This window comes from Mustela nigripes, chromosome 16, assembly GCF_022355385.1.
Source record: "Mustela nigripes isolate SB6536 chromosome 16, MUSNIG.SB6536, whole genome shotgun sequence".
NCBI classification, from domain to species: Eukaryota; Metazoa; Chordata; class Mammalia; order Carnivora; family Mustelidae; genus Mustela; species Mustela nigripes.
In genome coordinates this window covers 22979052-23006737 of record NC_081572.1, presented here as the reverse complement: position 1 = coordinate 23006737, position 27686 = coordinate 22979052, and the positions used below count along the sequence as shown (strand labels likewise).

Below are 27686 nucleotides of genomic sequence, written 5' to 3'. Positions count from 1 at the left end.
TTGAAAATAAAAATAAAGCGGACTTTATTTAGAAGATAAAGGTGGTGGTATCAGTTTTGGTTAATAAAGTTGGGCTCAAGTGTTTTAACAGGTCTTTAATGCCATCACAGACTGGCATGCCAAGGGCATTCTGAATGCCAAGTACAGACCGAAGTTGTTTCGAAACCAAGATGCTATCGAAAGCTGATGGAGTTGAGAGTTCTCATAAAAGTCGGACTAACACACTTCTTAAATATCAGAGTGACTAGATTACTTGGTTCTGAAAGTGAAAACACTACACTGAGCAATCCCCCTCCCTTTCTCCACAAATCCCTAAGGCAGTATTACTGTTGCCTGACAGTCAAAATTTCAACATTTCAACAGAGGGGAGCTGAGGGGAACTGGGAAAATGAAAAGCAAAATTAATAAGTGTAATTGTAATTGATATAGGCAGCTGCCACTTGTGGCAAACCAAAGCCTAGTCTGATGCCCCTTTTCCTCACATTTGCACTGACATCTTCCCGAGTGGATGGTAACTACATTCCAGAAGGAATGTGCCAAGACTAGGATGGGGAAGGCCCAGACACTGAGTGGACAGAATGCATTTTGGATCCAGTTGCCTTAGGTGATACAATTAAGGACAAATACCCTGACGCTGGAAAGCCCACCAGCCAAAGGTAACTGGGAGAGAGGATTAAATGCATAACCAGTGTAGTACGCCTGCAAGGCACCAAGACCACAGTCCAACCAGCCCACTTTCGTCCTCCATCACTGAATGGATCTGGGAGAAAGCGTTTAACAACAGCACTTGTCAACTGCTTCCCTGGAACAAAACATGACAAAACACACGGAAGGTTTTGTTTCCATTATGGTTCTCGGTGTACTTTATTCTCCTGCTGTCTAGCTAAGCAGCCCACACAGGACAGAAACGGGTAGCACTGAGGAATGATCAGATTTTTTTTTCTCCCCAATATTCCTGTCCCCTCCCTAAGCCCTAGCCAACCCTCACCTAACAGGAATGGTTAGTGTATCACCCTCTCCTTCAAGAAACAACTAGGATTTAAACAAGGCATTAGAGGGTCAGGTCTCTTCTTAGTAGGGCTTAGGAGGTGGTGCAAAATCTATTCACAATGGAGTCTTTCCTTCAAACACCTGTTTGTTTTTGTTTTTTTTTGTACACTGGTTCATAGATCGGCACTTGACTTTGAACCTGGCACCAAAAGGCACAATATCTGATACCCTGTACAAGAGCTATTAGAGATGCTGCCATATGGATGAGCAAAACTGAGCCAATCCCACTTATCAATGGAAGGCTTAGATAGGGAAGGGAAAATGGCAAAGAGAAAAACATAAGCCCACATTTTTTTGCTAGAATGGACATGAAAGTGGGAATTTAAGGTCTTGTGTTTTAATCCTTCAAATACCAGGAAGCAATGAAAAATCTTCCTTGGGGTTTTTGAAAGCAGCATATTCAAAATGCCAGCAAAAACTCCTAGTAACTGCAAAACCAAAAGGGGATCAAAGCTCACTGACATCCCTCCTTATTGCTGAGATTCTAAAACCAAAATTCAGGGTGCCTGTTCCCTTGTAAGAGGGAAAATAACTTAGTCTGATTTATGGTTCTCAGAGCACATCACACTTTTAAAAAAAATATCAGTGTGTGTGACCAGGGGAATGTTTGACACCACTTTATTAATCTTCACCTTCAGTGGAAAAATAAAACCCTTTCCAAGTGCCATTCTCATCACAAGAATTCTAGTATATATATATATATGCATATATATACTTTTTTGTATTTTGCTGATTAGTTCGTTTGGAAGTGCAGCAAGAGACCAATACCGCATTGTAGTCAATCAAATAAAAGAGAACAGAAGGCCAAGCAGTTTCCAAATGGTTATTTTATCAGATTGTTTGAACATTAAATTTATCCTCGTTTGCAATCCAAAATAGTTACCTGAAGTTTGCTGTGTGTGTTTGTGTGTGCATGTGTGTACTTTTATTGTATATTTGTTTTCTAAACTCTTTGGCACAATTTTCTGGGGGTGTTCAGACTACGACGATACATGTCAGGAGAGAACGAATTCTTTTGTGCTGCCAATTCTGAGCATCTAAATTTTGGTTTGTTTGGGCTGTGGCTTTCTTTTGTTTTTGAAGTTTGCACTCTTTATTTGTAACAACTGTATTTTAATTTGTTCTAGATCCTCTAACTCCGAGTTTTTTTTTCTCCCCCCTCCCCCCCACTTCTACATTCACAGTTGAACCATATTATTTAGGAAAGGCGCTTTGATGAAAAGATCAGGATACGGGAGCTCTGACCATTCGTCAGTGTTTTCCCTAGAAGATAATTAAAAACAAAACAAAAAAAAGAAAACAAAACAAAACCTAAACAGCGTCTTTCCTTTTTTTTTTTTTTTAAACACATCTCTTGTGCTGCATCAGTAGACAGAACTTCGGTTAGTTTTATGAAATGCAACATCTAACCCCTTTTTTTTCTGGGAAAAAGAAACTGCAATGACTTGAAGTTGAGAATGTGGATACCGCCTCACTCACACACACTCATTCTCAGACTGTAAAGAATCCCTCACCCTCCTTTTAGCCGGCACGCGAACAGTACCGTGTGGCAAAGGTACACCAAAGGTGGGCTTGAGACCCAGGCTCCATCTTCCTTATCAGTAGCAAAGGCCAGGCTGCCTTTTACAACAAAGCACCACAGCTGAACCCAGTCCCTCCTCCTCTCCCAAACCAGTCACTCCACTCGGCACCGGCCAAAAGACAGAAAAGCTAGTTCTAGCCTCTCCTGGGAAGAGATAACTTTCTTTTTTTTTTCCCCCTAAGCAAGTAAATCCATCGTTTTTCTCTTTTCCAAGATGGCCGACGTTATGGTTTTCTACGAAGTCAGTGCTTACTTAGCTCACTAACAGCGCTGCTGTTGGCGGCTGCGGCTGCTGCTGCGGCAGGATTTTCAATGTGGTGTGTTTTCAAGCCTCACTCACTCATCCTCTCATTCCCAAACATTCAGCATCCGTGCACACTCCTCACTTCCGGGTTTTTCAAAAGATTGGAGATTTCCAGTGGGGGTCTCAGGTTATCATCCCAATGGTAACAGATCTAAAAACACAGATGGAAAACAGGTCAACTGTGAGATCAGACAGCCAGGAGAGCCAAACGCTTCTCTGACTCCCACAATTAAGTGCTCATAAACCCGAAATCAATCTATCAACTTCTCGGGGATTTTTTTTTTCTTGTTTTCCTATACGCCAGCTACCTGTTCTCATTAGCACCTACATTAGAGGGTGGCAGGGACACTAAAAAGATAAAACTGAAAATAACCAGTTCTACTGAGGTCTTTGGAGTAAGACAATAAGCACGTGAGAGGAAAATAAAACTACATTTGAAAGCAGGGGTCAGGGACGCCTGGGTGGCTCAGTTGGTTAAGCAGCTGCCTTCGGCTCAGGTCATGATCCCAGCGTCCTGGGATCGAGTCCCACATCAGGCTCCTTGCTCGGCAGGGAGTCTGCTTCTCCCTCTGCCTCTGCCTGCCATTCTGTCTGCCTGTGTTCACTCTCTCTCTCTCTGACAAATAAATAAAAAAATAAAATAAAAGGGAACAGGAAGCAGAAAAGAGAATTCTGGGAAAATACCATTACTAATGATTTTATTAGGGCCCAAAATCATTTGGGGACTTCACTGAATTCTAGTTACATAAGTTCTGTTCTTCATCACCCCACGTAATTGAACATTGGCTCAAGGAAAGATTGAGGTTGCCCGGCCCTTCCACTAGTACAAGCCTGAGGAACAAAGGCACTTATATGGGAAAGAGTACAAAACAAAATACCAAGAGAAAGGCAGCCCTTGTGGGAACCCTCTGAAGAAACTGCTTCCTCCCCAAGAAAGGAAAAATAGAGCAGTAGAGATAAGCTCTTACCAAGCTTGGTTCTTCAATTTCCTCAGTTCTTTTGTTGCCCATGTAGCAAGGGTTTTTGCTTTGTTAGTCTTCGATCTCCGTCCTTCCGTTAACAGTTCATGGATCATTGGCCTAGCTTCTACTAACTTCAGTACATCCTTCCCAAATGCTGTACACAAGTCCCTGTGCAAAACACACACACCTGAGAACGTGCTCCCAGCCTCATCCCCCTATCCTGTTTTGAGCCAGTGCTAAGCTAGTTGTAGGTCCCTTGGAATTCACCTACTTTTTAAAGGTGAAAGAAATTTTTGGGTTAAGTTCAGCACCTGCCCTGAACAGATACAAGAAATGAGGTCTGAAGAGTCAGGACGACTGACCCGGAGTTCCAACTAATTCATGGTTCTTTCTTCTAGTCATGCCTCAAACTTTCAATAGAGGAGGCTAAAACATAGACAAACTGTTGAATAACCTCAGAATACGGGATGGACAAAGATCTGATGATGCTTTACACCTGAGACCTCCACAGACTTTAGCGAAGAGAAATTACAAGTCTGGAGGGTCTGGAATGAGACCAGAGCTAAGGTCTGGAATGAATGATCATCTGTGAGAACTTTTAACAGGACACCATGGGTTCTATTAAAGAATTATCCATATCAAAGAAGTGGATAAGGGCGCCTGGGTGGCTCAGTAGGTTAAAGCCTATGCCTTTGGCTTGGGTCATGATCCCAGGGTCCTGGGATCGAGCCCCACGTTGCGCTTTCTGCTCAGCAGGGAGCCTGCTTCCTCCTCTCTCTCTGCCTGCCACTCTGTCTACTTGTGATCTCTGTCTGTTGAATAAATAAATAAAATCTTTAAAAAAAGAAAAAGAAAAAAGAAGTGGATAACTACCATCCAGGCTACCCTCAAAGTTCTTCACCACAGGTCTTCTCACTTCCCATGAGAAGTTTTATTCAGCTGTTGGAAACAGGATTTAACCTACCCTATCAGTCCAGCAGCACAAGCTACTACTCCGTCTGTATGATCCTCATCTCCAGCAATGTGGTCAATGAAAGACAGAATAAATTCTACTCTGGGTTGTACCAGCATGACATCCGCTATAATAGAAACAGAAGGTCTGATGAAGCTGTCCCACCTTTGGCAGGACTACACCCCATTTCGAAATTTCCAAATATACTACCCCGCACCCCGCCCCCAATCAGGCAGGTTTCAGGAGGGAGAATTAGTTGCATATAATTCTACTGAACTGTTCTTCCTCAAATTAAGAAGTCATTCTTCACACCAACAGGAGAGGCAGCTGTTCTTCCTGTTACAAGCAGAAATAATAGAGAAGGAATGGAGCCCTTCCTCTTAAGCCCATGATAGCAGAAAGAGATAAAAGACAAATATTTCCCCAGTCAATTACAGGAACATCAGGTGGGAGAGAAAATGTTATCTCCCGGTCTTTTAACACAATTGCCCCGGAGGTGTGCATATGCTCAACAGCTGCCCCCACCTTGGGGCGGGTGTAGACATGACCAGCACCAACAGCCCTGCTGGGTCCCATCCATTACGAGGTTCAAGAAAGGTGAGACAAAGAACTAAGTGGCGGGGCGGGAAGGAGAAATCGGAAAGACTGTCTCTTCTTCAAAAGCTACTCTCTTAATGAGGGTACTATTCCTTCTCCCCTTCCTTTAAGCAACAGGTGCTAGTTCACAAGCTATAGAACCAAAGACACAGCCCATTTGGCTACATGAACTCTGGACTAAGTTCACTGGGTTTTATACTCAACGGTGCACGTTCTCCTGGTCTCCCTTCAGTCCCTGGACAATTCCGGTGTAGGCCTCCAAGCAGCCTTCTCTTAGCTCATTCAGATAATCCACCATGTCATAGTCTGACTGTAAGAGACAAACAGAATTTCCATCAAACCCAGAGCCTTTAGTTGTAGGACTGTCACAAGTCCCACTCATCCAATCAGGGCTGGACTTAAAAGACAGCTGGAAGCTCACCTTGTCCACCTGGGCTTGGGAGGCCTGCTGAAGAGTATTCAAGACAACCTCTAGATATTTTTTAAATTCTCCACCAATAGCAAGGGCAATATCACCAAACACTGACAGAATCTGTGGCTTCACAGACCTGTGGACATTTTCATTCTGACCAGGGAAAAAGAGAGAGAAGAGCAAATCAATAAAAGTCAGAATATTTGGTCCAAAGATTAGAGAAACATTTTTTATAATAAATAATTGCTAATATGCTTTGTACTGACCTTAAGTATATACACAAAAATTGTTAGTGGCTCTCTCTGGACAGAGGGATTACACATATACTTTACTAGCCTCCCACCCCCCCATTTCATTGAGTATGCCTTCTTTTAATTAACTTTATAACCTTACTTTACAGAATCATCTTGTGAAAATGAACAATTCCCTTCTTTATGAGCCTACTGCCAATATTCTGGCAACTGATAACTCCCTCTCACTTAAATTTTTAAACATCTTTCCAGATTTCAAATACGTAAATTAGACTATGTGTATGGATACTCACCCCCAGGTTCTCCAGCAGGAGCTGCATCACCTCATCGCAGAAAGGTAAGATGTTGGACTGCAGAGCACGGCACAAGTCTCCCACTAAGCCCACAGCTGCCAAACAAACCTGAAAAGAATCAAGGAAATGATCTTCCAAACGGAACAGGCCACCTGCAGGGTAAGGCATTATTTTTATTTAGCCACTGGTTCTTTATCATTTGGGCCTAGAGTCAAAGAAGAAAACATCCAACACCCTCCCTCTCTGAGATGAGTTCAGGTTTGTTTTTGTTTTTGTTTTTAAAAGTAGGCTCCATGCATAGCATAGAACCCAGTGCAGGGCTTGAACTTAAAACTCTGAGATCAAGACCTGAGCTGAGATCAAGAGTTGGACACATAACCAACTGAGCCACCCAGGTGCCCCCAAGATTAGTTCATTTTAACAACCCACATGGCAGGGAAAGAGCTAAGACTCTCCAAGATATTAAGAAAGGACGGAAATGACAATATCCATGGGAATGATGGTGGCAAGAGCCCGGTGGTTTAAAAAAAAAAAAAAAAACAGAGAAGGAAAAAGCCCTGCTGTCAGGTGCTATTCTGGGCCATCAACTACCCTGATTTTTTCACTGACTGCTTCAGTTCCACACTCTCAGACAATACAGAGACCAACTGGACTTTGCAACATGAATTAGTTATCAGGGATAAATGAGAATATAAATGTATTCTTTTGGAAAGCACAGATTACCTGGTACTCAGCATAATTTTTCAATCCAATGCCCAGGAAGGGTTTAAAGGCCTCCATGTACTTTAGGAATTCACCACCTAACACTGCAGAGAAACAAAATGTGAGCACCACAGGATATCACAAAAATGAGCAAAAATAACCATGCCAACTCTCCCAAAATGTATTCACTCCAATCAACAGGTTGGGTGCAGTGTGAGTTAATTACTGACTCTATCACAAAAACAGTAAGGTTGTCTCAGACCAGCCAAATTCTTAAGTGCTGAAAAAGGCCTAACTCATGCCCTAAAGATGATGTGAAATCTCCAGAGTGGGATTTCACTATGGCTACACCCAACAAACCAGCAGTCTTTTTTCAAGGGTTAATTTTCCTTGGATGAGCTAACGATACTGCCTCCTGGCCACCTCTTCATCTGATTATAACATGTCTTCTCTGGCAGCCAGCTTTAAAACAGGGTCCATCCCTGAGGAATTCCATCAAGGACATATTTTATAAGCTCGCCAGGGAAAGCAGACTGGGCTTCCTTCTGAATTAGCCACTACAGGGGCCAAAGTGAACCTCCTGATGCTAGTAATAGGTATGGTCCTCAGGAGTGGTCCTTGCCTAGCAGCCTTGGTCAGTGTATACACCACACAGGCCAACCCCAAAGCAGCATTCCAGGTTTCTTAAGTGCCCTTTAATGTGCTTTTAATGGCCCTTCAACGAGTCTTAAGCAAGCATGGCTTCCTCAAAGCAATTTTGTATAGTCAGACATGTAACAACCAGAAAACCAATTAAACTCCTAGAACTCTCAGTGTTTCGCTCCATCCTATTCTGAGCACCATGACGTGTCAAGCTAGAGTCCAAAACATTACAACCCAAACTAGGAGGTGCCAAGTGCCAGGGAAGAAAATGGAAACCTTTGTGTCCTCGATCCTTGAAAGGAGCCAAACCTCAAGCAAGTGAGTAGACTTTCAGAGGAAAAAGGAACCTGCCAATGTGAGTTGCAGCTGGCTCCTCTTCATTTCAAGAGCAGCGGTAAGGCACTTATGGACAAATTTACTCTTATATTCAATCCAACTTTGCACTCAAGTCATGCCCCAGTAAATGAGAAGACAAGACTATGCTTTCTGTGGTCAAAAAAATTCCCCATGGCTACTGCAACACTTGCATCCTTAAGACAGTCCCTGCCTGATTCTGGCTCACTGACCTTCCACCAGTGTGCTGACTGCCATTAGGGCATCCTCTTGCACTCCCCCAGACCCAGCTGTGCTTTGGAACATCCTTAACAGGGAGGCCATGACCACATCAGAGATCTGCAAAGCATCCTGATGTTGCACTTTTCGGAGAACATTCTGTGAAATGAAAAAGAGTTCAGGTTGTGTTGATTATAAACCTGCCAATCAGAACACTATATCCACCTTTTTATAAAATCACCTGAGCCCTGTGGCTTTTTTTTGGAAAGACCAAACACACTCCTTGGGCTCAAAAGCTTTAACAGTATAAATCATCTGCAACAAAACATACATTTTAACATCCCTCCTATTTTCCAACTCTGAACAAACACAAGATGATCTTCCATGGTACACGAAGTCATCTCTTCCCCAATTCATTTACCCCTGACAAAACCCATCAGCAGCCTCCATAGTCCAGTCTTTCTGGAACAGCAGTTGCATTTATTTCAGCTTTTAAGTAGGACAGATTACATTTCAGTTCTTACCCATAAAGCAAGAAAGCAATACTTCTGATATCCTATTCACTAATGATGAGCAAGTAGTTCTGATAAAATAAATTCAACCTGAATTCTCCTAATTCAATATTCCTCAAACCTCCCTCCTTACCCTTTCATTTGTTTCAACTAATGTCACCAGATCATTCCTCTATTTGTCTGATGACTAAAGAAAGATCTTAACAGTCAAAATTTTTAAAAAGCAAACAGGTTTTTTAAGTTTGAGCAAGAAAGAGAAGGGAGTTCAGAGAGAAGATGACCTAGTTAGCATCACTCAATACTAAAGCCTAGTATCCACCTGAGCCTTATGACAAGTTCTAGGGTTTTCCTGATTTTTGGTAAAAGAGGGAATAGCACCTCAGTTACTTCAAGAGTCCAGTCATGAATGAGGAGTGATTTTAATCTTTCTGGTCTCCCCTCAAAAAAAAAATCTACTCTGAACAACTGGTACAATAAATGATTCGAATTATAATAAGGCTTCCAATAGGAACTGTTGTTTCACAAGGCGATGGCAGAAACTCAAGGCTGTATTTTTAGCAGAGTGAACCACAGCTGGGAGCCAAATCTCACTGAGCTACCTTTGGACAACCCAATAAAAACCAAAGACTAGAAGCTGTCCGCACAAAATCATTGTACAGCTGGAAGCAACACCACCAACCAAGTAGTTTCTTAGCCTACACTGTGCAAAAGACACATTCTGTCTAGAGAAGAAAATGGAAAATCACTCTCCCAATCAACCACCGATGAAGGCCTTTGGAGAAGAATTTCTGATCAGCATCAGAATGGGTGATAAAACGCCGTCCTCATACCTGAAGAGTTGCACAGAGCAAAGACTGAAGGTCATTGAACTGGATCCTATCAGATGTGCTCTGGATATGTGACTGCAAGGAAAAGAACATCATCAAACTCTGAATAAACAGCTTCTAAAAGAGCTCTGCACTCTCTCCATGCTTCTGTTTTTGCTGGGTTTGCCAGGACCATTAAACAATCTTTGTTGATACTAATGCAGGAAATCAACAAAAAACTTATATTAAGTACACATTGTGATACACTTATAAGTAAACTTGGATGAGCAATGCAGATTTTAAGTGGCAACAGTTTTTGTATAAGCATTCTACCTTTCTGAGAAAAACACACTTTCACGTAAACGTGAACACAAACCACCTACAGAGGACGTGGCCCCGCCTTGCCCCACGGTACCAGCCTGGCCCAGACTCACCTCCATCTGGAGCACCTGCTGCAGTCGTTCCATGATAACCAGAGTAGTTTTCTGAACTGCAGGATAACAATCCTTGGCACTATTTTTCACAATTTCCATCAGAGATTCATACGCAGAACTCCTCAGGTTGTTCTGGTGTCCATCAGGTCTGTAAGGAACACACAACAATCCGAAAGTCTTACCCGAGACAGAAGAGAGCTGTAATAACCTAGACCTTGTCTCACGAAAAATAAGGAATCCAGAAACCGCTATGATTGTGAATGTGCTTTGAGTCTGGCAACACAATACAACCAGGAACCAAATTTGTAACTGTTGAGCCAATGGCTATGTTCACTAGGGGTTTTCAGACCTGGCCTGGTTACACTTCAGAATGGTGTCTATGGAAATGGGCTAAGTTATAGGAAAAAAACTAGTTTAAAATGCTGAAGAACCCAACTGACAAGGTCACCTAAATAAGAGAAAAAGAGCTCAGTTTTCTTCATTTGTCTGCAAGAGATGGTATTATACATAATTTTGGTCATAGCAGAGATGGAATTAGTTTAGCATGGCAGAGTTTACACCCTGCCTCCTTCCTCATGATGTCTTTTAAGCATGGCTTTCGGTATAGCTCACAGAAAACCAAAATAATTAAAGGTTGTCCCAACTTATATCCCATTGAAACTACATTTCAGGGATCCCTGGCTAACTCAGTCAGTGGAACATGTGACTCTTGATCTTGGGGATGAGTTCGAGCTTCACACTGGGAGTAGAGATTACTTAAAAATTTCAAAAACTCATTTATAACAATTTATTTTATGCCAAGTTCTTCATCTATTATCAGAAATAGTAATTAATGATCTGGCATGGCAACTAAATCCATGATGAGAGCTATTTGCCTTATACAGAAATTACAAATTCCTGTTAACTGTAGATACTACAAAATGAAGGGACCTCTCTAGATCAATTCCTTTTTTTTTTTAAAGAGAGAGAGAGAAGGGCGCCTCAGTGGCTCCCTCAGGTTGAGCATCTGCTTTCTGCTCAGGTCGTGATCCTGGGGTCCTGGGATGGAGCCCTGAATTAGGCTCCCTGCTCTACTCTTCCCGCTCCTCTCTCTCTCATGGATGAATAAAATCTCAAGAAGAGGGAGAGAGAGGGGGAGGGAGAATGGGGGGAGGGGAGAGGGTGAGGGAAAACTGAGCAGACTCCACACTCAGCCCGCAGTCAGATGCAGGGTTTAATCCCACAACCCTGAGATCATGACCTAAGCCGAAATCAAGAGTTGGGACACTCAACCACTCAACCAAGCTACCCAGGTGCCCCAGATCAATTCCTCTATATAGGAGACTATTTTCTGACTTTACTTGTAACCTGAACGTTCTAAGGTAGACAGAGTCAACATTTTCTTCTCTCTTTTTTTATGTAAAAGTAATCTCTAAGCCCAAAGTGGGGCTTGAACTCACAACCCCCAAATCAAGAGCCGTATGCTCCAACGACTGAGCCGCCAGGTGCCCCTTTCTCTTACCTAAACAAATCATCTACTATATGATTTTTTCAATGCTTCCTGTTACTATGTTCCTATGATTAGGCTAGATGCCCCTCACCCAGGGAAAGGAGTTGGATGCAAAGACACCACCCGGTTCTGTGTAGTCACCTGTCTGTGGTCTCCAGGAGCTTCTGAACTATGAGTTCAAAGGAAGAAGATAGGCAATAGGTAGCTGGTTCTTCCTGATCATCAGCCACATCTGCAGCTTCATAAGCAGCTTCAGCCAGACTGGAGAAAGCCTTAAGATCAGACAGAGTTTTAATATTAGTTCTATAAAGAACCCTACCCCAAGATAACCTCATTTTCCCTTAACATACCATGGACAGTATTCCTTTTAAATGATCTAAGAATAAATCAATGCTAGTGAATCCTTAACTTTTTCTGTCAAGATCGTCTCAAGACAATCTCCTTACAGACACCCTTAAAATTCCAAATTTATTTATTTATACTGTTTGTCCCACCCCAAATTCTCTCAGCAGCAGCAGAGTACTTTCATCTACCACAAACACCCACCACTACTTCTTTCTCCACTTACAGAAAAGCAAAAGCCCCACTCCTTCCTATCTGATCTCCACCCCCCAACCCCCACCCCCAAAGGGCTCTAATGAACTAACTTCAGCCTGTACTGACTCAGCACTTGGGCCGCCTACCTTCCTTCCTTTTTGCCCCTTCTCAGTAATGATACTTTTTGTAGCCAGCAGCTCTCTACCTTAACCAAAATTTCTTGTCCCCAAGCAACTGAGAAAAAGAAAACCAGGTCCAGATAGTTTTCCCACTGGGTTAGCATGACTATTCTAAACGGTTTGGGAACTAGTCACCATGAGTCAACAGCTCCCACTGGCTCATGCAATTGGCATCCCCCACATTTTAACTGAAGAAATTAGGAAGGAGAAGCTATTCAGAAAAGGCCTTCCAGTGAGGTAGACCCATTTCTCTCCCACACCTCCTACCTCCTCGAGAATGGCTCAGCCCTGCTGCTTATCTCAGTCGGAAGAAAAACCCTTACCCAGCACACATTTGAAGCCACTCTGGGTTCAGCACTGAGGCCCTCAATCAGACACTGCAGCAGGGGAGTCAAGTAGACATCATTGATGGCAGCTTCAGGGAGCAGTTCACAAATCCGGCCCACAGTCCATGCAGTTGTATCTCGAACAACTACACTGGGGTCTTTCATTAATTCTATTAGCGTGGGCATAGCCTGCAAATAACAGCAGTTGTTAGCAGAGCCAAGCAAAAATTAAAATTCATGTTGGCTGAAGAGAAAATACTGATGGTTGGGATTTCTTTCAAGTTTTATGCAAATAATCTCTACACCCAACATGGGGCTCGAACTCTTGATCCCTAGACCAAGAGTCGCACACTCTCCCAAATGAGCCAGCCAGGTGCCCCCCAATGAGTGGGTTTTAACCTGAAGCATCAAGATAGTTTGTCATTTTAAGATACATCTGTCACATGTCCAAGAGTATAATAAAATTAAAGTGAAAGATGAAATAGTCCGCTCTTCACCAAATCCCAGTGCAGAGCCTAGTACGGATCCTTCCACCAGCCTTTTACTGACTCACTCAGGTGATGCGCCTAGAGGAGCCGTGACGGCATCTGCCTACATTCCAAAAGGCTCAGTTCCATATGCATGAAACTCAATTACAATGGACTCTTCTATCACTTATAACAGTAAAACAAAGTATTTCCACAAAACTTTTCATTACAATAGATACCATTTTGTCCTAAGGACGGAATCACCACATCGCTAAGTGCATCACAGGGAAGGTTTATGATACAGCAGTAAGTGAAAAGACAAGTTCTAAGGCTACTGCCCAGTAAGAACTCCATCCTGTTGCACAAACATACATGCATACAGAAGAATGTCACACAGGTAAACACTAAGAATTAACAAAGTTTATCCCTGGGCAGTGGGATTAAAGATGACTTTTTCTTTTGGGCCTTTTCTGCATTTTTTTCAAATCATGACTTTTGTTAAAAAAAAAAGGTCAAGAAATACAGTTTCTCCTTCCTTCACTGACAGCAAACAGCAATCCAGAATAACCTGTTTGGATGACTATGCACAGTTTTGTTTTGAAAATATGGGCACACTTTCAAGGAAAACATTCAAACAATGAATATCCCCCTTACCACTCCTCCCAAACTCCCTCAGCTCACCTGGATGACAAGTGGTTTGAGTTGATTAGGCTCCGGTCCCTCCAAGATGCAGCCAAACGCCATCACTGCCGCGTCCCGGTACCGCCAGTCAGGGTTCTTGATGTGTTCTTTGATGAAGGGGAGGACGTGTGGGACGATGTCATCTTCACAGCACGTGGCCAGGAGCATGAGGCACACGCCTGCCGCTTTGCAGGGGTTCCAGTCATCGTCGTCATCATTCTCATCCTGACGAGGGTATAGCAATGGTCATCGTTTTGTTCAAGGAACACTTTAACTAAAAAAACCTAGAATTACTAACTCAAAAGGTCTTCAGACTACTCCCAAATGTCACTGGAATTTAAGTTAGGGGGATGTAAATAAAATATAAAACCTTTATATTTTCATTTCTTCCACAAAGAATCATCACACGTAACCTCTGTTAAATGAGATGCAGACGGAGCTTAGTCCTACCGGGTACTATATAGTGGGATGGGCCAGCTTCCACTACACACAACCACGGGAATGGAACTCGAACAGATAGAGAGCAAAAGACAGAACAAGAGGATATGCTGTAGGATTCTAGTTATATGAAGTCCAAACTCAATCAAAATTAACCTCTAGCACTCAGAGGGAGACAATGAATGACTAGGAAGAAGGCATGAGGTGGCTTCTGGTGTGCCACTAATTATATGTAGTTCAATGAGAAGTTAAACAAAAAAAAGATTCCATGCAGACAGATCTCCCCTGAAAGTAGAATTCAAGGTTTTTCTTCCTTACTGTGACTATTCCTACCACACAGTAATTTAAGGTAGGCTGCCTTCTGCAGCTTCAGAATATTACATACTCAAAGAATGACTTGTTCCCATAACAAAATATAACAAAAATACACAAAATATACAAAAGCTAGGAAAAATACTAAGGCCAAAAGACACAGAAGTAACTGTTACATTGGATAAAGAGACAAAAATTTGAGAGAACACCCCGTCCATTTCAGACCAAATACATCTCTAGTTATCTTTTATGACTGTTATACTAAAAGAGTCATGTACTTTCCTAAACACAAATGACATTCCTGGGTACAGGGAAACTCTCCAATGCTCCAAGTCATAGCAGTGTTCCCTCGGAACAACACTGGCTCTCTGGGAACGCTCCACATGCAGCAGAGAGGAGGGACAGAAAGAATCTTTCCAAACACCATACCAAAAAAAGCTGTGATGCCTAAAGTCAAAAGGGGACAATGACAACCAAGATATACTTCTTATGAAAGAATTTCTTTATTTACTCATTAGGCCCACATCTTCGTGAAGTCTTGTTGCTTTTATTTTGTCCTGAATGTTACTGATGTTAATAATCATGAATGATCAATTTTTTTTTTTTTTTTTTTTTGAGAGAGAGAGAGAAAGAAACAGAGTGCAGGCAGGGGGGTACAGAAGGAGAGGGAAAGGGAGAATCTCAAGCTGGCTCTACACCAAACAAGGAGCCCAACGTGGGGCTTTAATGATCTCACCACCCTGAGATCATGATCTGAGCCAAAATCAAGAGTAGGGACCCTTAACAGACTGAGCCACCCAGGCGCCCCCAGAATAATTCTTCTCCAACCTCATCAGCATTTTACTTCATTTAAGATTTTGTATTTTATTTGACAAAGAGAGAGAGAGAGAGCACAAGCAAAGCGAGTGGCAGGCAGAGGGAGAGGGAGAAGCAGGTTCCCCACCAAGCAGGGAGCCAGATGTGGGGCTTGATCCCAGGACCTTGGGATCATGACCTGAACGAAAGGCAGATGTCCAACCCACTGAGCCACCCAGGCGCCCTTCATGAGCACTTTAAATGTATGTACATACTGTGAACTCCTGAAAATAACTCAAATGTTAGAAGGTATTCAAGTGGCCTGAAACTAGTCCATCTCTCTTGTCAACCTTTCTTTACTGCAACTTTAGTACTGCGTGTGTCTTGCATTACTTTGGACTCGGGAATCTGTGTAGCCTGTGTCCAATCGAGGCCGAAATGTTCAGACCCAGCTCTCCTTCACAAACAACTCAGAGCCTAAAGGATTTTAGAGATTGAGTTCAGCTATTCCCAGTCACCTATAACAGAGCATCAACCAGCTAAAGATTTGCCAAGTCTTTTCACAGAAACTGTTCCAGAGCAAACCAACCCTCGACAAAGTCTCACAGCTTAACCAGTTCGATCTGCAAGGTTAACTCACCTGTTTCGTGAGTGTCTGTGTGAGGATTGGAACCAGGTACTGTAGTGCTCCCTTGGCATAAAACTTGCTGGTGTGCTCAGGGGGTCGTCCTTGTTCTGCTGCCTGAGGAGAAACATAAAAGCAAATTCTGGACGGCAGCAAACAGGCTCCTATAGAGGCCTACAATGCGAGCTGCCCAGGGGTTTGTACAGAAATACACAGAGCAAAGGTAACATCCTCTGTGATCTTTTGGAGGTCCTCGTTTCTTTGGTCTACTTCAATGGGATTCTTTGAGGCCATACATATAATCCACCTTAAAGGGCCAAGGCAACCTTAAGAACTACCTTTCTTTTTCACAAGCCCAATTTATATTAACAAGCTGTCATCTAACTAACCTTTGGATCAAGAGATGTACTAAGTTTACGTAATGATGTCAAAAATAAATCTGTGTTTCTTGAAGTGTGCAAGACAAGGCTGGAAACAAAGCTTGAGTTCAAAGATTGCAAAGTGCAGAACTAGCCCCCTTGTCTCTATGGAATTTCTTCACCAAAGTTAGTAAGCTATCAATTATGCATCCCATGTGTTTGTTAGGACTTCCAAAAGGAAGTAATTCAGCACTGCACGTCACCTTGTTAAACTGTGACTGCCTGCTGCCCCCTTGTGTTCATTGTACTAATATCAACATTTATAACATCACGTCTGGCTGATCGGTAAAGCATGAAATGCCTCATTACAGGTCTGTCTCCCTCCTAAGGGGCTCTGGCTAGCAGAGAAAGCAAAATCTCTACAAATGGAGATGCCCTCTAAGCCCAGTCAGAATGAGGCTTTCCCAGAGGAGACTAATGTCCACAAAGGAACTATGTCAGAGAAACAATTCTCCCCGCTCCGACTCTCTCCCAGGCTCACCTCGGAAGCCTCAATGGCCAAGTCCATTTCTTCATCACACACATTGGACCAGAATTCTATCCCTTGTAGGGCCACCTCATCAATGTCACTTTTCATTGCTTCAATTGTGATCTTAAGAGGGAGGGAAGAAAAAAGACATCCCAGACCCCAAGTAAGTGCTGGTTCGAGTTAGACCCCTCCCACTTCCAACCGCAAACATTCAAGTGTCAAAAATGTAGATTTATGAAAGCTGGGTCTGAAATGAAGGGTAGAAACAGGAAAAAGACTTTTAAAATACACTCTTTCCCAGCACAAAGACAGTACAAGTCTTTCTGGCACATTACTGATGGCTTAAACATAACACTCCGACTCAAGGAATTTCCTTAATTTCATAATATTAAGGAAAAAAATTACAGAAATGACAAAACAGCAAGAACGAGGAGTTTTACAACCAGTTACATGCTCACATACATAACACAGAAATACTTACAGCAAAAAGAGCGGGACCCATATACGTCTCCATGTACTGATAATACAAGGACATTATCTTTACCAGATTCTGTAAGGCAGCCACTCGTACCTTTCACAAAAAAAGATTAGTTTGCTATTTAGTTTAACAACGTAGTTTGAAAAAGGTAAGTCACATAAATGGGTTAGTAATGTAAAGGGTCAACTGAGTAATGTCATCTGGGTAATGTCAACATTTCCCCCCAAATCAATCTCTTCTCTTCCCTTTTTTCCATCATTGTTATTATTTCTTTTTCCTCTTTCCCCCCCCCCTACTTTAAAGGTGCCTGAGGAACCTACAGAGGACTAAGCTCAGGAATGCCACTCAGACTGGATGATACTCCCACCTGTTTCAAGGGTCAAGGTTTAGGTTACAGCAACAGCAAAGCTGTTTGAATGGCTACAATGAAAATCAATCACTTGTGTAACTTACAGCAATTAAGTAGCAATGGTGATCAAAAACCATTTCTTCCTTAAACGTTTTAAGAGGATGGCAACTTCCATTATGTTAACTTTCCAAGAACTGTTTTTCCCTCTTTTATTAAGAATAGCATCAGCCAAACCTTATTTCTGAAGCACCTGATTCTCAACATTACAAACCACTATCTAGAGATGGCGTTTCCCAGGAAAGACAAAGCTAGGTTTTTCACCGGAGCTTCCACTCACCCTTGTATCTGGACACTGCGTGGCTTCGCAGACCACCTGCATGATGAAGTGCCTCTCGGACTGCGAGAAGAACAAAGATCAAGAGAGTAAATAGAGTACCAACTGCATATATGGAGACTGCTAGACTAGCTCTTTGGAGAAAACCCTGTAGCCCCCTCAGGGACCCCATATCCCTGAACCAATCAAGCAGCTTTTCCCTGACACAGCAATGGCATCAGGAAGGCTATCAAGAGTACTGCATGACCCGACCTCGAAAGAGGTCCCTAATCTTTTAATCCCCAAAATGACCTTCACAAACAAGACTCCAAGGAGTAAGTAAATAGGAAAATGTAGGTCACCGGGTTTAAATAAAAATGGTTAAACCCCCCCCAAAACCCTACATTAGGAAAACCCATTTTTTTTTATTTAAAATTTAAGAGAATTCAAAACATCTGCTTTACTTCAACATAAATTTGTTTTCTGGGAGATGGCAAACCCCCATCAAATATAGTAAGATACAAGAGAAGAGAGCAATGAAATAATTTGCTACTATTCCAAGTCTTCTGAAATCTTAAAGGAGGGAGTCTATCTAGAAAAATTGCAATTAGAACTGCAATTTGCTTTGGCTTCTTAGACCTCCCTACTTTGTCCACAATAGGATCAAGAAATGGCAAAAGGCACAGCTCAAGTGTCAACAAACAAATATACTTGCAGACCATATAATTGCTGATTCTCAGCATAGATCTAAAAGAACTGAAAGCAGGGCCTCAAAGACCTATTTGTATACCTGTGTTCATAGCTGCATTATTCACAATAGTCAGATGAACAGAAGCAACCCAAATGCCCACTGACAGATGAATGGATAAACAAAATGTTATCTATGGTATATACATATAACAGAACAGTATTCAGCCTGAAAAAGGAAATTCTGACACAGGCTATAATGTGTATGAACCCAAGACATTATGCTAAGTGAAATAAGGCAGTCATAAAAGACAAATTCAAACACTGTATGACTGATTCCACTTAAATAAAGTATCTGGTGCAATCAAATTCATCGAAACAGAAAGTAAAAAAGTGGTTGCTAGGGCCTGGCAAGGGGAGAATGGGGAGTTGTTCAATGCAGAGTTTCAGTTTTGCAAAATGAGAAAGTTCTGCCAACTGGCTGTAAAACAATAGGAATATACTTAACACTATTGAACTGTACACTTAAAAATGCTTAAAATGATAAACTTTATGTTACTGTATATTTTTTACACAACTTGAGCGATGGGAGAAATACTTTCAGGCAAAATAAACTTTGTTTATATATTAATTTTCTCAAAAGTACCTTCCAAGGAGTTATGAAATAGACCAACTCACGTAATTTTTTTAGGGGTGCCTGGGTGGCTCAGTTGGTTAAGCATCTGCCTTCAGCTCAGGTCATGATCCCAGCGTCCTGGGATTAAGTCCCATGTCAGTTCCCTGCACAGGGAGGAGCATGCTTCTCCCTCTGCCTCCACTCCCCCTGCTGGTGCACACTCGCTTGCTCTCTCTGAAATTTTTTTTTTTTTTTTTTTTTTTAAATTAAACTCTATACCCAACAAGGGGCTCAACTTCAAGACCCCGAGATCAAGAGTTAGATGCGCCACCAACTAAGCCAGACAGCTGCCAGGTTTTTGGGTTTTCTTTTTTGGTTTTGTTTTTTTTAAAAGAGTGAACGTTATAAACTCCCGTGTTTTTTAAATTTTATTTATTTATCTAAGAGAAAGAGAATCTCAAGTAGACTCTGTGCTGAGTGCAGAGCCAGGCATGGGGTTCAATATCAGGACCCTGAGTTCATGACCTGAGCCGAAATCAAGAGTCAGAGGCTCAAATGCCTGAGCAACCTGGGTGCCTTTAAAAAAAAAAAAAAAAAAAAAAAAAAAATTTTTTTTTTTAAAATCCCAGAGCATACACACACTTTGATCTGTAAAAGGAGAAACCTAAGCTTAGAAACAATTCAGATCACACTTTTCCCAAAAGCAAAAACATACTCCGTGGCCATTTCTCACACAACACAAATCTTCACTAGAATGGAAATGAGTGCACCTAAACAAGATGGTTCTTTCATTTAACTCTTACTTCTTCCCTTCTAAACATACACCTTTTTGTCATAAAAGACTCACCTCTTTGTCAAAGTTTGCTTTGGTGAACTCCAATGAGTTCAGGAGTGCATTTGTCGCCGCCAGCTTCACATTATTACTGGGCTCTTCTTTCCTCATCCCCTGGATTATAGCAGTCAGAATCTCATTGGATTTATCCTGTAGTTGCTCTGGGTCCTGAAACAAGCAGAGAAGTGCAGTGAGTAAAATAATAAGCTCATGACTAATCAGCAGTCCTTTTAACTGTGAAATCCACTCGAGTGAGTATCCTGACTTTCTCTGATCTTTTCCCACACATTTCCATTTAGGGACAAACCACCTGCAAAATATCCCGGGGCCTAGTAGTCCAAAATTGAACTAAAACAAGTTAAATCCATCAACTTCATCTGATTTCTTAGCATAATGTTTCTGGGTATGAAGTAATGCCGTTTTATCCTTCCCCCTTCTGTACAAAGGGACATGGCAGTCTGGTGTTCTTCCCAGGCCATCTGTATCAACTGCCCGGGCACAACACCTAGGCAGTCTAAGTCCAGGTCAAGTGCGGACTTCCCGTTTCATCAAGTTTGTATATGGAAACAGACACCCAGGTGGTGGCCTTGGCAGCAGCCACAGTCTCAGGAGCGCTACATTTCACAAACTGCGGTGCCTTCGGTGGCTAAGCCAACCACAGCAAGCGCTGGCAAAGTGTTTCTGTGAAATAGTACATGCAGAGTAACACAGCATGCTGAGGTACACTAAGGGATCCGAGTCAGGGATGCTCCACAACCAGCATATCCTCTTTTAAAAGTCTAGAAGCCCCACCTCTCCAAGCATACAGATTTCTACTCTGAGCTTGGGATCCTCAATTCTCTTTACTTTAGGGCATGATTAGCAATGTGAGGATAAATCAGCTATCCAAACACAGAAGTCTAGATTAAATAAAGCAGTACTACTTGCAAAACATTCTGTAGCAGCTTGGCTTTCTCCATCATGTAAGAACAATCCTAATACCACGCATGTCACAACTAGAGGGAATCAGATCTATGTGAAGTTGGATACAGAAGGCTGTACTTACTATATCTTGGCAAATGTAACCAATAGCTTCCAATGTTGACTCTTTCATGTGCTCTGTGCTGTTTGGGTTTGTGACATTGGCCACCAGCTGAGGAATGAGTTCTGGCCACTGGTTCACTGGGATCTCTGCACAAGCAATACCAGCCACACATTGTGAGGCAGAACTAGGCCGGTAAGTTTCTGTGCCCAAAGTCTGCAAAACCTGCACACACATACACAAAACGAAAGATATCAATTTCTAAAACTATTTGAACACATTTTGCCTACCACGCTTCTTACATCAGTCTGAATTTTCTGTAACACACAAAAGTAGAAAAAGGCATATACAGTATAGTCAGCCGTCAAAACAAACAACCAGCCTCACTAACACCAACACAATCAACATTGCTCCAGAGCCTAGAAATGAAACCAATCGTTCCCTACTTCTAAAAGGACTTCTCCAAAGCCAGACACCTCATGTCAATGTTCAATGCAAGGTAAGAAAGTGATAGTCAGTAGGGAGACAATGTTAGAAGGCAAAGGAGACGACAAAATTCACCTTCTAGACTCCTTGCAGGAGATACAATGTTAGGATGCTAATAGTCTTGTTTTGTGGACAGAAAATGTGAAAACTTCAGAAAGAACCCAATTCTGGGCATTCAAATGGTTCTAATTCACAGATCGTGGTTTAGTCTGATCTAAGGAAGAGATCTTCCAGCTCATGAGATGTAGAACAAGCTTCCTTTCCTCTGGCCAATGACAATTTAACACCTGGGGTGACTTTCATAGAAAGGTCTTGGTCAGGGGACATCACTAGATGCAGATACAAAGTTACTTGATGTCACCAACACCTAAGAATGAATCCTTACTTAACTTCCAGTCTGGAAGGATTTGTTGTTTGCCCAGGAATCCAAGAACTCTTCTCTCCACCATCAACAGATAGGAAGAACTAGTTAGATATGCCAATTAAAATGGGATCCGCGGGGCGCCTGGGTGGCTCAGTGGGTTAAGCCGCTGCCTTCGGCTCGGGTCATGATCTCAGGGTCCTGGGATCGAGTCCCGCATAGGGCTCTCTGCTCAGCAGGGAGCCTGCTTCCTCCTCTCTCTCTCTGCCTGCCTCTCTGCCTACTTGTGATCTCTCTCTGCCAAATAAATCAAATAAATCTTTAGAAAAAAATAATAAAATGGGATCCGCTTATCATTAAATGGGTCTTGTTTGAAATGATTATCATACAAAGATTTATGTAAAGCATAAAGGCACAGGTACAGATAAAGGATGAAGCCACAACTGACCCAAGGTTAATCATTACCACCATAAGCTAATTCAGTCAATGAACTCACTAAGAATCACCCGTCCACTCAAAAGGCAAACAGTTAACTGTTCCTGACATGAACACAGGACAAAGCGTAGCTGCCAGATATTCAGGCCAGCTCTGCTGACTGGGTCAGGTCACTTAGTATCCTGCTTTGTAGCTAATAATAATGAACTCCCCATCTTTCCCCCATACATTATACCATCATCCCTGCCCGCCCCACTGCCAACAGCTCTCCCAGTAACAACTGTTCTGACTGATTCTAAACCAAGGTTTTGCTCTCTGGGGCTACCAGGGCGAGAATGGACTTTAAGAAAACCTGTATGTCAAAGACATGAAGCGGAGAGGCAGGGATGAGATGACTGGTCGAAAACAGCAGGGGCTGAACAGGTACCAACCCAAGTGATGAAGGGTTCCAGTTCAGGGTGCCTTTATACTACACCACACCACAGCCTGGTACAAGATGAGAGCAGCGACTCCCACCATACCTTTATCTTTCTTCCTTTAAATGGCTTTTCGAAGACCCCTAGTTAATATTGCTTGAGGTGATTTAGAGACCATAAAAGTCCAACTCTTAAGGGCAGAAAGGTTGTTTTTTTGTTTTTTTAAAACCTAGGGGGTAACCCTAATAATAACAGCCAATTATCAGAAAGAAGAGGGATAAAGGAGGGACCCCCAAATGTGTCCAAGACCCACACTGCAAAAAAATAACTATCAACACTGAGAAAGTATTCTTTACCACAGGTGCTATGAAAGGGAAAAAGGGCCATGATTAAATAATTTTCTTTCATGCAGAAGGGTTCAACAACACACATAATATACAAAGTCTTAACCAAATTTTAACAAGTGTTAAATGCCCGAAAGAGCCAATTACAGTTCCAATCATGTCTCATTACATTTACTACTGCACGATTCTGCAAGATGAGAAACTGAATGGGCACTATAAGCACCAAGATTTCCAGTGATTGACGGAATAAACTTCAATTATATCAGATTACTGAAGGGAAGATTAAAATGTTATTACATAAGCAGACCCAATGTGGACAGAAATAGCTCCACATATTCCAAAAAAGATTCAAAATAAGTTGGCTTTCATAACCTAGTTCCCACAGTCATGAGTACCTTCGTGCAAGACTAGAAAGACAAGGGTATATAACTTAAAAGAGATATTGCTGCCTTAAGGCGCACAAATTTACCTAACGCTGATACCTCAAATCAGGAAATAGCAAATATGACGACATGGGCAAGTACACACCTAGGACCCCCTCCCCCACCGATTTCTCCTCAAATACCAAGGGCTAATTGCATGAATTACCATTTTCTGTGCCTTATCCACATAAGACAAACCACTAAAAAACCTCGTTAACTAGGGGGTGGGAAAGACATCTGTCCGTATATTCTGAGTTAACTTTTGCTGCAGCTAGAATTACGGATTTTAGCTCAACAACAAAGACACAAGACCTCCATGATGCAGAGCAAGGGACATTCAATTTTCCTCAAAACTCATCAATCCACTCCTTAAAGATCCTGATTAAAAGCCAGATGCTTCTAAACGAAGTTTTACATAATTTACTAAGTAGATAAAAGCATCATTAACTTCAAATTCTTATTTCACAAACTCTTTGGGCTTAAAAGGCGCAAGAGATTATTTAGTTCCCCTTTGAACTCCACATAGTGCCATGCCTAAACCACCAAACAGTGAATATGATCTATAGCACAAGTTTGGCAAGAGCAAGGACTCGATGACTACGAAAAAAAAATCACATAGGAAGACAGGAACATCTAAAAAATAATTCCTGAGCCTCACTCCAACAAAACAGAATCTCTGAAAGGAGCTTGGAAATATATTATTGTTAGCAAATTCCCTTAGTGAGTCTCAGAGTTCAAGTTTGGGAACCACCAATGTGTATACCATGTTGATTCACCAGATTCTACAAATTCTGGCAACCAGTTAAAGGTGCCCAAACTGCTGTTTACTTTAGTTTCTGAAAAGAAATCCAACACACTCATTAATGGGAAATGACAGCACCGTACACACAAGCTAAACTGAGAAAGAAAATTTAAATCAAATACTACCTTTATCATCAAGTGAAGCTTAAGTCTCAGAAACCTATTACACCATCACCTCTATCCCATGTAATAACCAAAAAACTGACCAAGATGTTTCTTGTAGGGGGGTCCAGGAGGAAAGGAAGGGGTGGGTGGGTGGGTGGATGGTGAGGTTTCTTATTCCCAGAGGCTGACATGATCAAAAGGAGATAAAGTTACTTACATAATTCTTGACTTCCCGTCGAGCATTAGCATCAATTGCAAGCCACCTCTGCTGATATTGTGCCTTGATATCTGGATCTTTAGATGTCAAAGAGTTCTTGATTTGTAGACCAGCTGCAACTCTGGCAACCTGACTGTTTCCCGGATTTGCCAGCACTCTGGACAGTTCCACAAGGAAAGTGGGCTATTAAGAGAAGATGCATTTGTGAATGAAAGTATCTCCTGGGAATTTTACCAACTGAGGACAGTTTACAGAGCACCAACATACTGGGGGAAACCAAAATTCTTCAGGATATATCATAACATCTCATAAAATGCTAAAATGCCTACTTCAAGACTCCTATAAATGTGTTACATGGTACACAAGTCAGTCACCCATCACCTCACACAGCCTCAGCATTTATTGAGGTACAGATTTTATCAATATCATTCTTAGTGTTCAAATCTTCACATTAGATCACCCTAAAATAAAGCTTGACAATCTAGTAGTCAGAGGAGTCTTCTATTTAACAATGCCTGACACTCAACAAATACTTGTTAAATGAATGAATATGTGAAGACAGGATAGAATGTAAAATTGTTTCCCTAAATTTAAGATATCTCAGTCCAAAAAGATTAATATTCAGGGCGACTTTTGATCTCAAGCAGGCAGGTAATCTTGGATAACAGAGGTAAATACTTACAAACCTGAAACATGGATTTAGGAAGCTAGTCTTCTCTTTTAGTTTTAAGTGTTCAATGAGAGAGGAACAATGAAAAAAGACTTACTTATAATTTTGATAATATTTAGAAACAGGGGAAAAGTGAAGAGATAAAAATGCCAAGACAAATTTGCCAAGAAAAAAGATTTTACATTTAACAGTCAACAGCTAACACACTAAAGGCTCCTACACATTTTGAACTTGAGCTGTCCACTGAGCATAGTGCATTTCTGAAAACCTTTCTCAACCTTTCATAATGCCCAGGTCCCCAAAACTACTCCCTCTGTTTAAAAATTTTAAGACACATTCCTCTTCCCTGCAGAAAGCTCTGTCCAAACCGAAGTGAACAGGAAAAACCAAAAGCAGACAGTTTCTTACCACTAACAAGTCCTGCAATCACATAAGATAAATCTTAAAAGTTTTATTAATTATGTACCAATAAGGAATGTTAGCAATGCCACAAAGAAGTTAAATGTTAGGAACAGGATAAAAAGCTTCTTGTAAATGAGCAGAAGCAGAAACAGAAATAAACCCCAAATGGAAGTATTATTGGTCTATGTTAGCAGGACAAAATCCTTTCTATGGAAAGTTAAGAATAAAAAGTAGTAAAAGCTAGCACCTAAGAACGCAATAAAAAAGAAAGTCATTTAAGACAGCTTGTATAAAATAAGCAGTGTCATTTTTTGGTTTATATTTCGTCTAGATTACAAAGGGACATGTTGGGTTACAATGTTATTTAGGCTTATTACCTATTACCTTTAAAAGATGTCAAGTATCCTCCACCTTTCCATCTGCTCCCCATCCCCCCCGCATAAGAGGGACATCAAAGGGAAACGTTACTGGCACACGGGCTGTTTCAACCAATCCAGCCCACATTTTATACAGAGGTCCAGTCTAGTGGACTTCTCTTCATTTTTTCTGTACCCCTTAAATATGAAAACGAGGAACTTTCCTCTGTGAATTCATCTGGGAACAGGCCCGATCAAGGATGAGCCTCAGCCTGTTATATGGGTACAACTTCAGTCTCTACCCATCGAAGTAAAAACAAAAAACAAAAAACCCCCAACCAACCCCCACCAAAAAATAAATAACCCGAAGAGGAATACCCAGGAAGGAACGGGAGGAATATTGCCGGAGTGGGATAGGAGGTATTCGGGTGCCAGGCCTGGCCATGAGCTCAGTACCAAGGGGCATAGCAAAGGGTAGACTCTGGGAAGTAGGTGCAGAGAATCACAGGGGCCACGGGACAGGAAGGAAAAGCCGGCCCGGGTCAGAACAGGGCGGGCAGCTGGGCTCCGAGCTTCCACATGGCCCCTAGGCCCGGCTCCCCCACCCCCACCCTTGCTGAACACGCAGCGCCGCGCAACCTAACTTCCCTTCCCTCCCTCTTTCTCCCTCCCGCTGCACCGCCGCCCTCAGGCCGCACGGCGATTGGGCGGCAGTCACCCCGGCGCGCCGCGCCATTGGCCAGCTGCCGGGGCCCGGGGCGGGACACACCCACCGGCTTCCCGACGGCGGGGTTAGGTTGGACCGGGGTGGGGGGGAGGGGGACGGGATGGGGCGGGGTGGGTTCCCGAGGCCTGGGCCTCCAGGAGGGCGGGAAGGCCCGCACGCAGGGGATGGGTGGACGGCGGGATGGGACACGGCGGGGTGGCACGCACCAGGTTTTCCACGGCCGCACGCTCCAAGAACTTCTGCGCCGCTTCCAGTTCCAGCCGATCTAGGGGGAAGGAAAGTGGGAAGGGGACAGGGTCAGAGGGGCCAGGGCTTCCCCTCCCCCCCCCGGTCACCTCAGCCCGACCCCCGGCCCCCGCGTCCTACCGGGAGACACGGTCTTCTCGAGGATGGTGATCAGCTCCATGGCGGAGGTGGTGGCGGGGACTCCTCCTAAGACGACGGTCCGGCCTCTCGGGCGGCGGCTCTAACTGGGGATGGGGGTTGGGGGTCGGGTGGGAAGGGAGGGTGGGGTGGGGGGCGGGGGTCACCACAAGCCCATTCACCGGCTCCCTCTTGGTAGTCGCCCCGGCTCCCTTTCCTTCCTCTTTTCCTTCCTTCCTCCCTCCTAATTTGTTGCTGGCGGCGGCGGCAGCTGCTCCTCTGGCGGCGGGGGAGGGACCCCGGGGGTAGCTCAGAGCGCGGCTGGTGCTCGGGTGGCGGAGGGAGAAAGAAGGAAAGGAGGCGGTAAGTGAACGGCGGCTCGCAGGGAGGGAGAGAGAGGGAGGGAGGAAGGCGGAGGGATATTCGGGCCGGACCTCTCCGCGGCGGCACCGCGCTCCATGTCGATTGGCTGCCGCCGTGGCCACGCGGAATCCTCA

The 27686-nt window shown here is 42.9% G+C and overlaps 1 protein-coding gene across 1 annotated transcript; it reads right to left on the bottom strand.

Annotated features, from left to right (window-relative positions):
• Positions 1-27653, bottom strand: KPNB1 (karyopherin subunit beta 1). Its single transcript, XM_059380428.1, has 22 exons — positions 27193-27653; positions 27033-27091; positions 24672-24854; positions 21109-21309; positions 20079-20231; positions 17953-18012; positions 17270-17359; positions 16801-16911; positions 15916-16017; positions 13731-13955; positions 12580-12771; positions 11682-11812; positions 10052-10199; positions 9642-9713; positions 8314-8458; positions 7127-7209; positions 6404-6511; positions 5869-6012; positions 5652-5757; positions 4863-4977; positions 3905-4066; positions 1-3087 (listed from the first exon to the last, which is right to left on the bottom strand). Coding segments are annotated over exons 1-22 (2631 nt in total). The 5' UTR covers positions 27233-27653; the 3' UTR covers positions 1-3086.
• Positions 27654-27686: the final 33 nt, after the last annotated feature.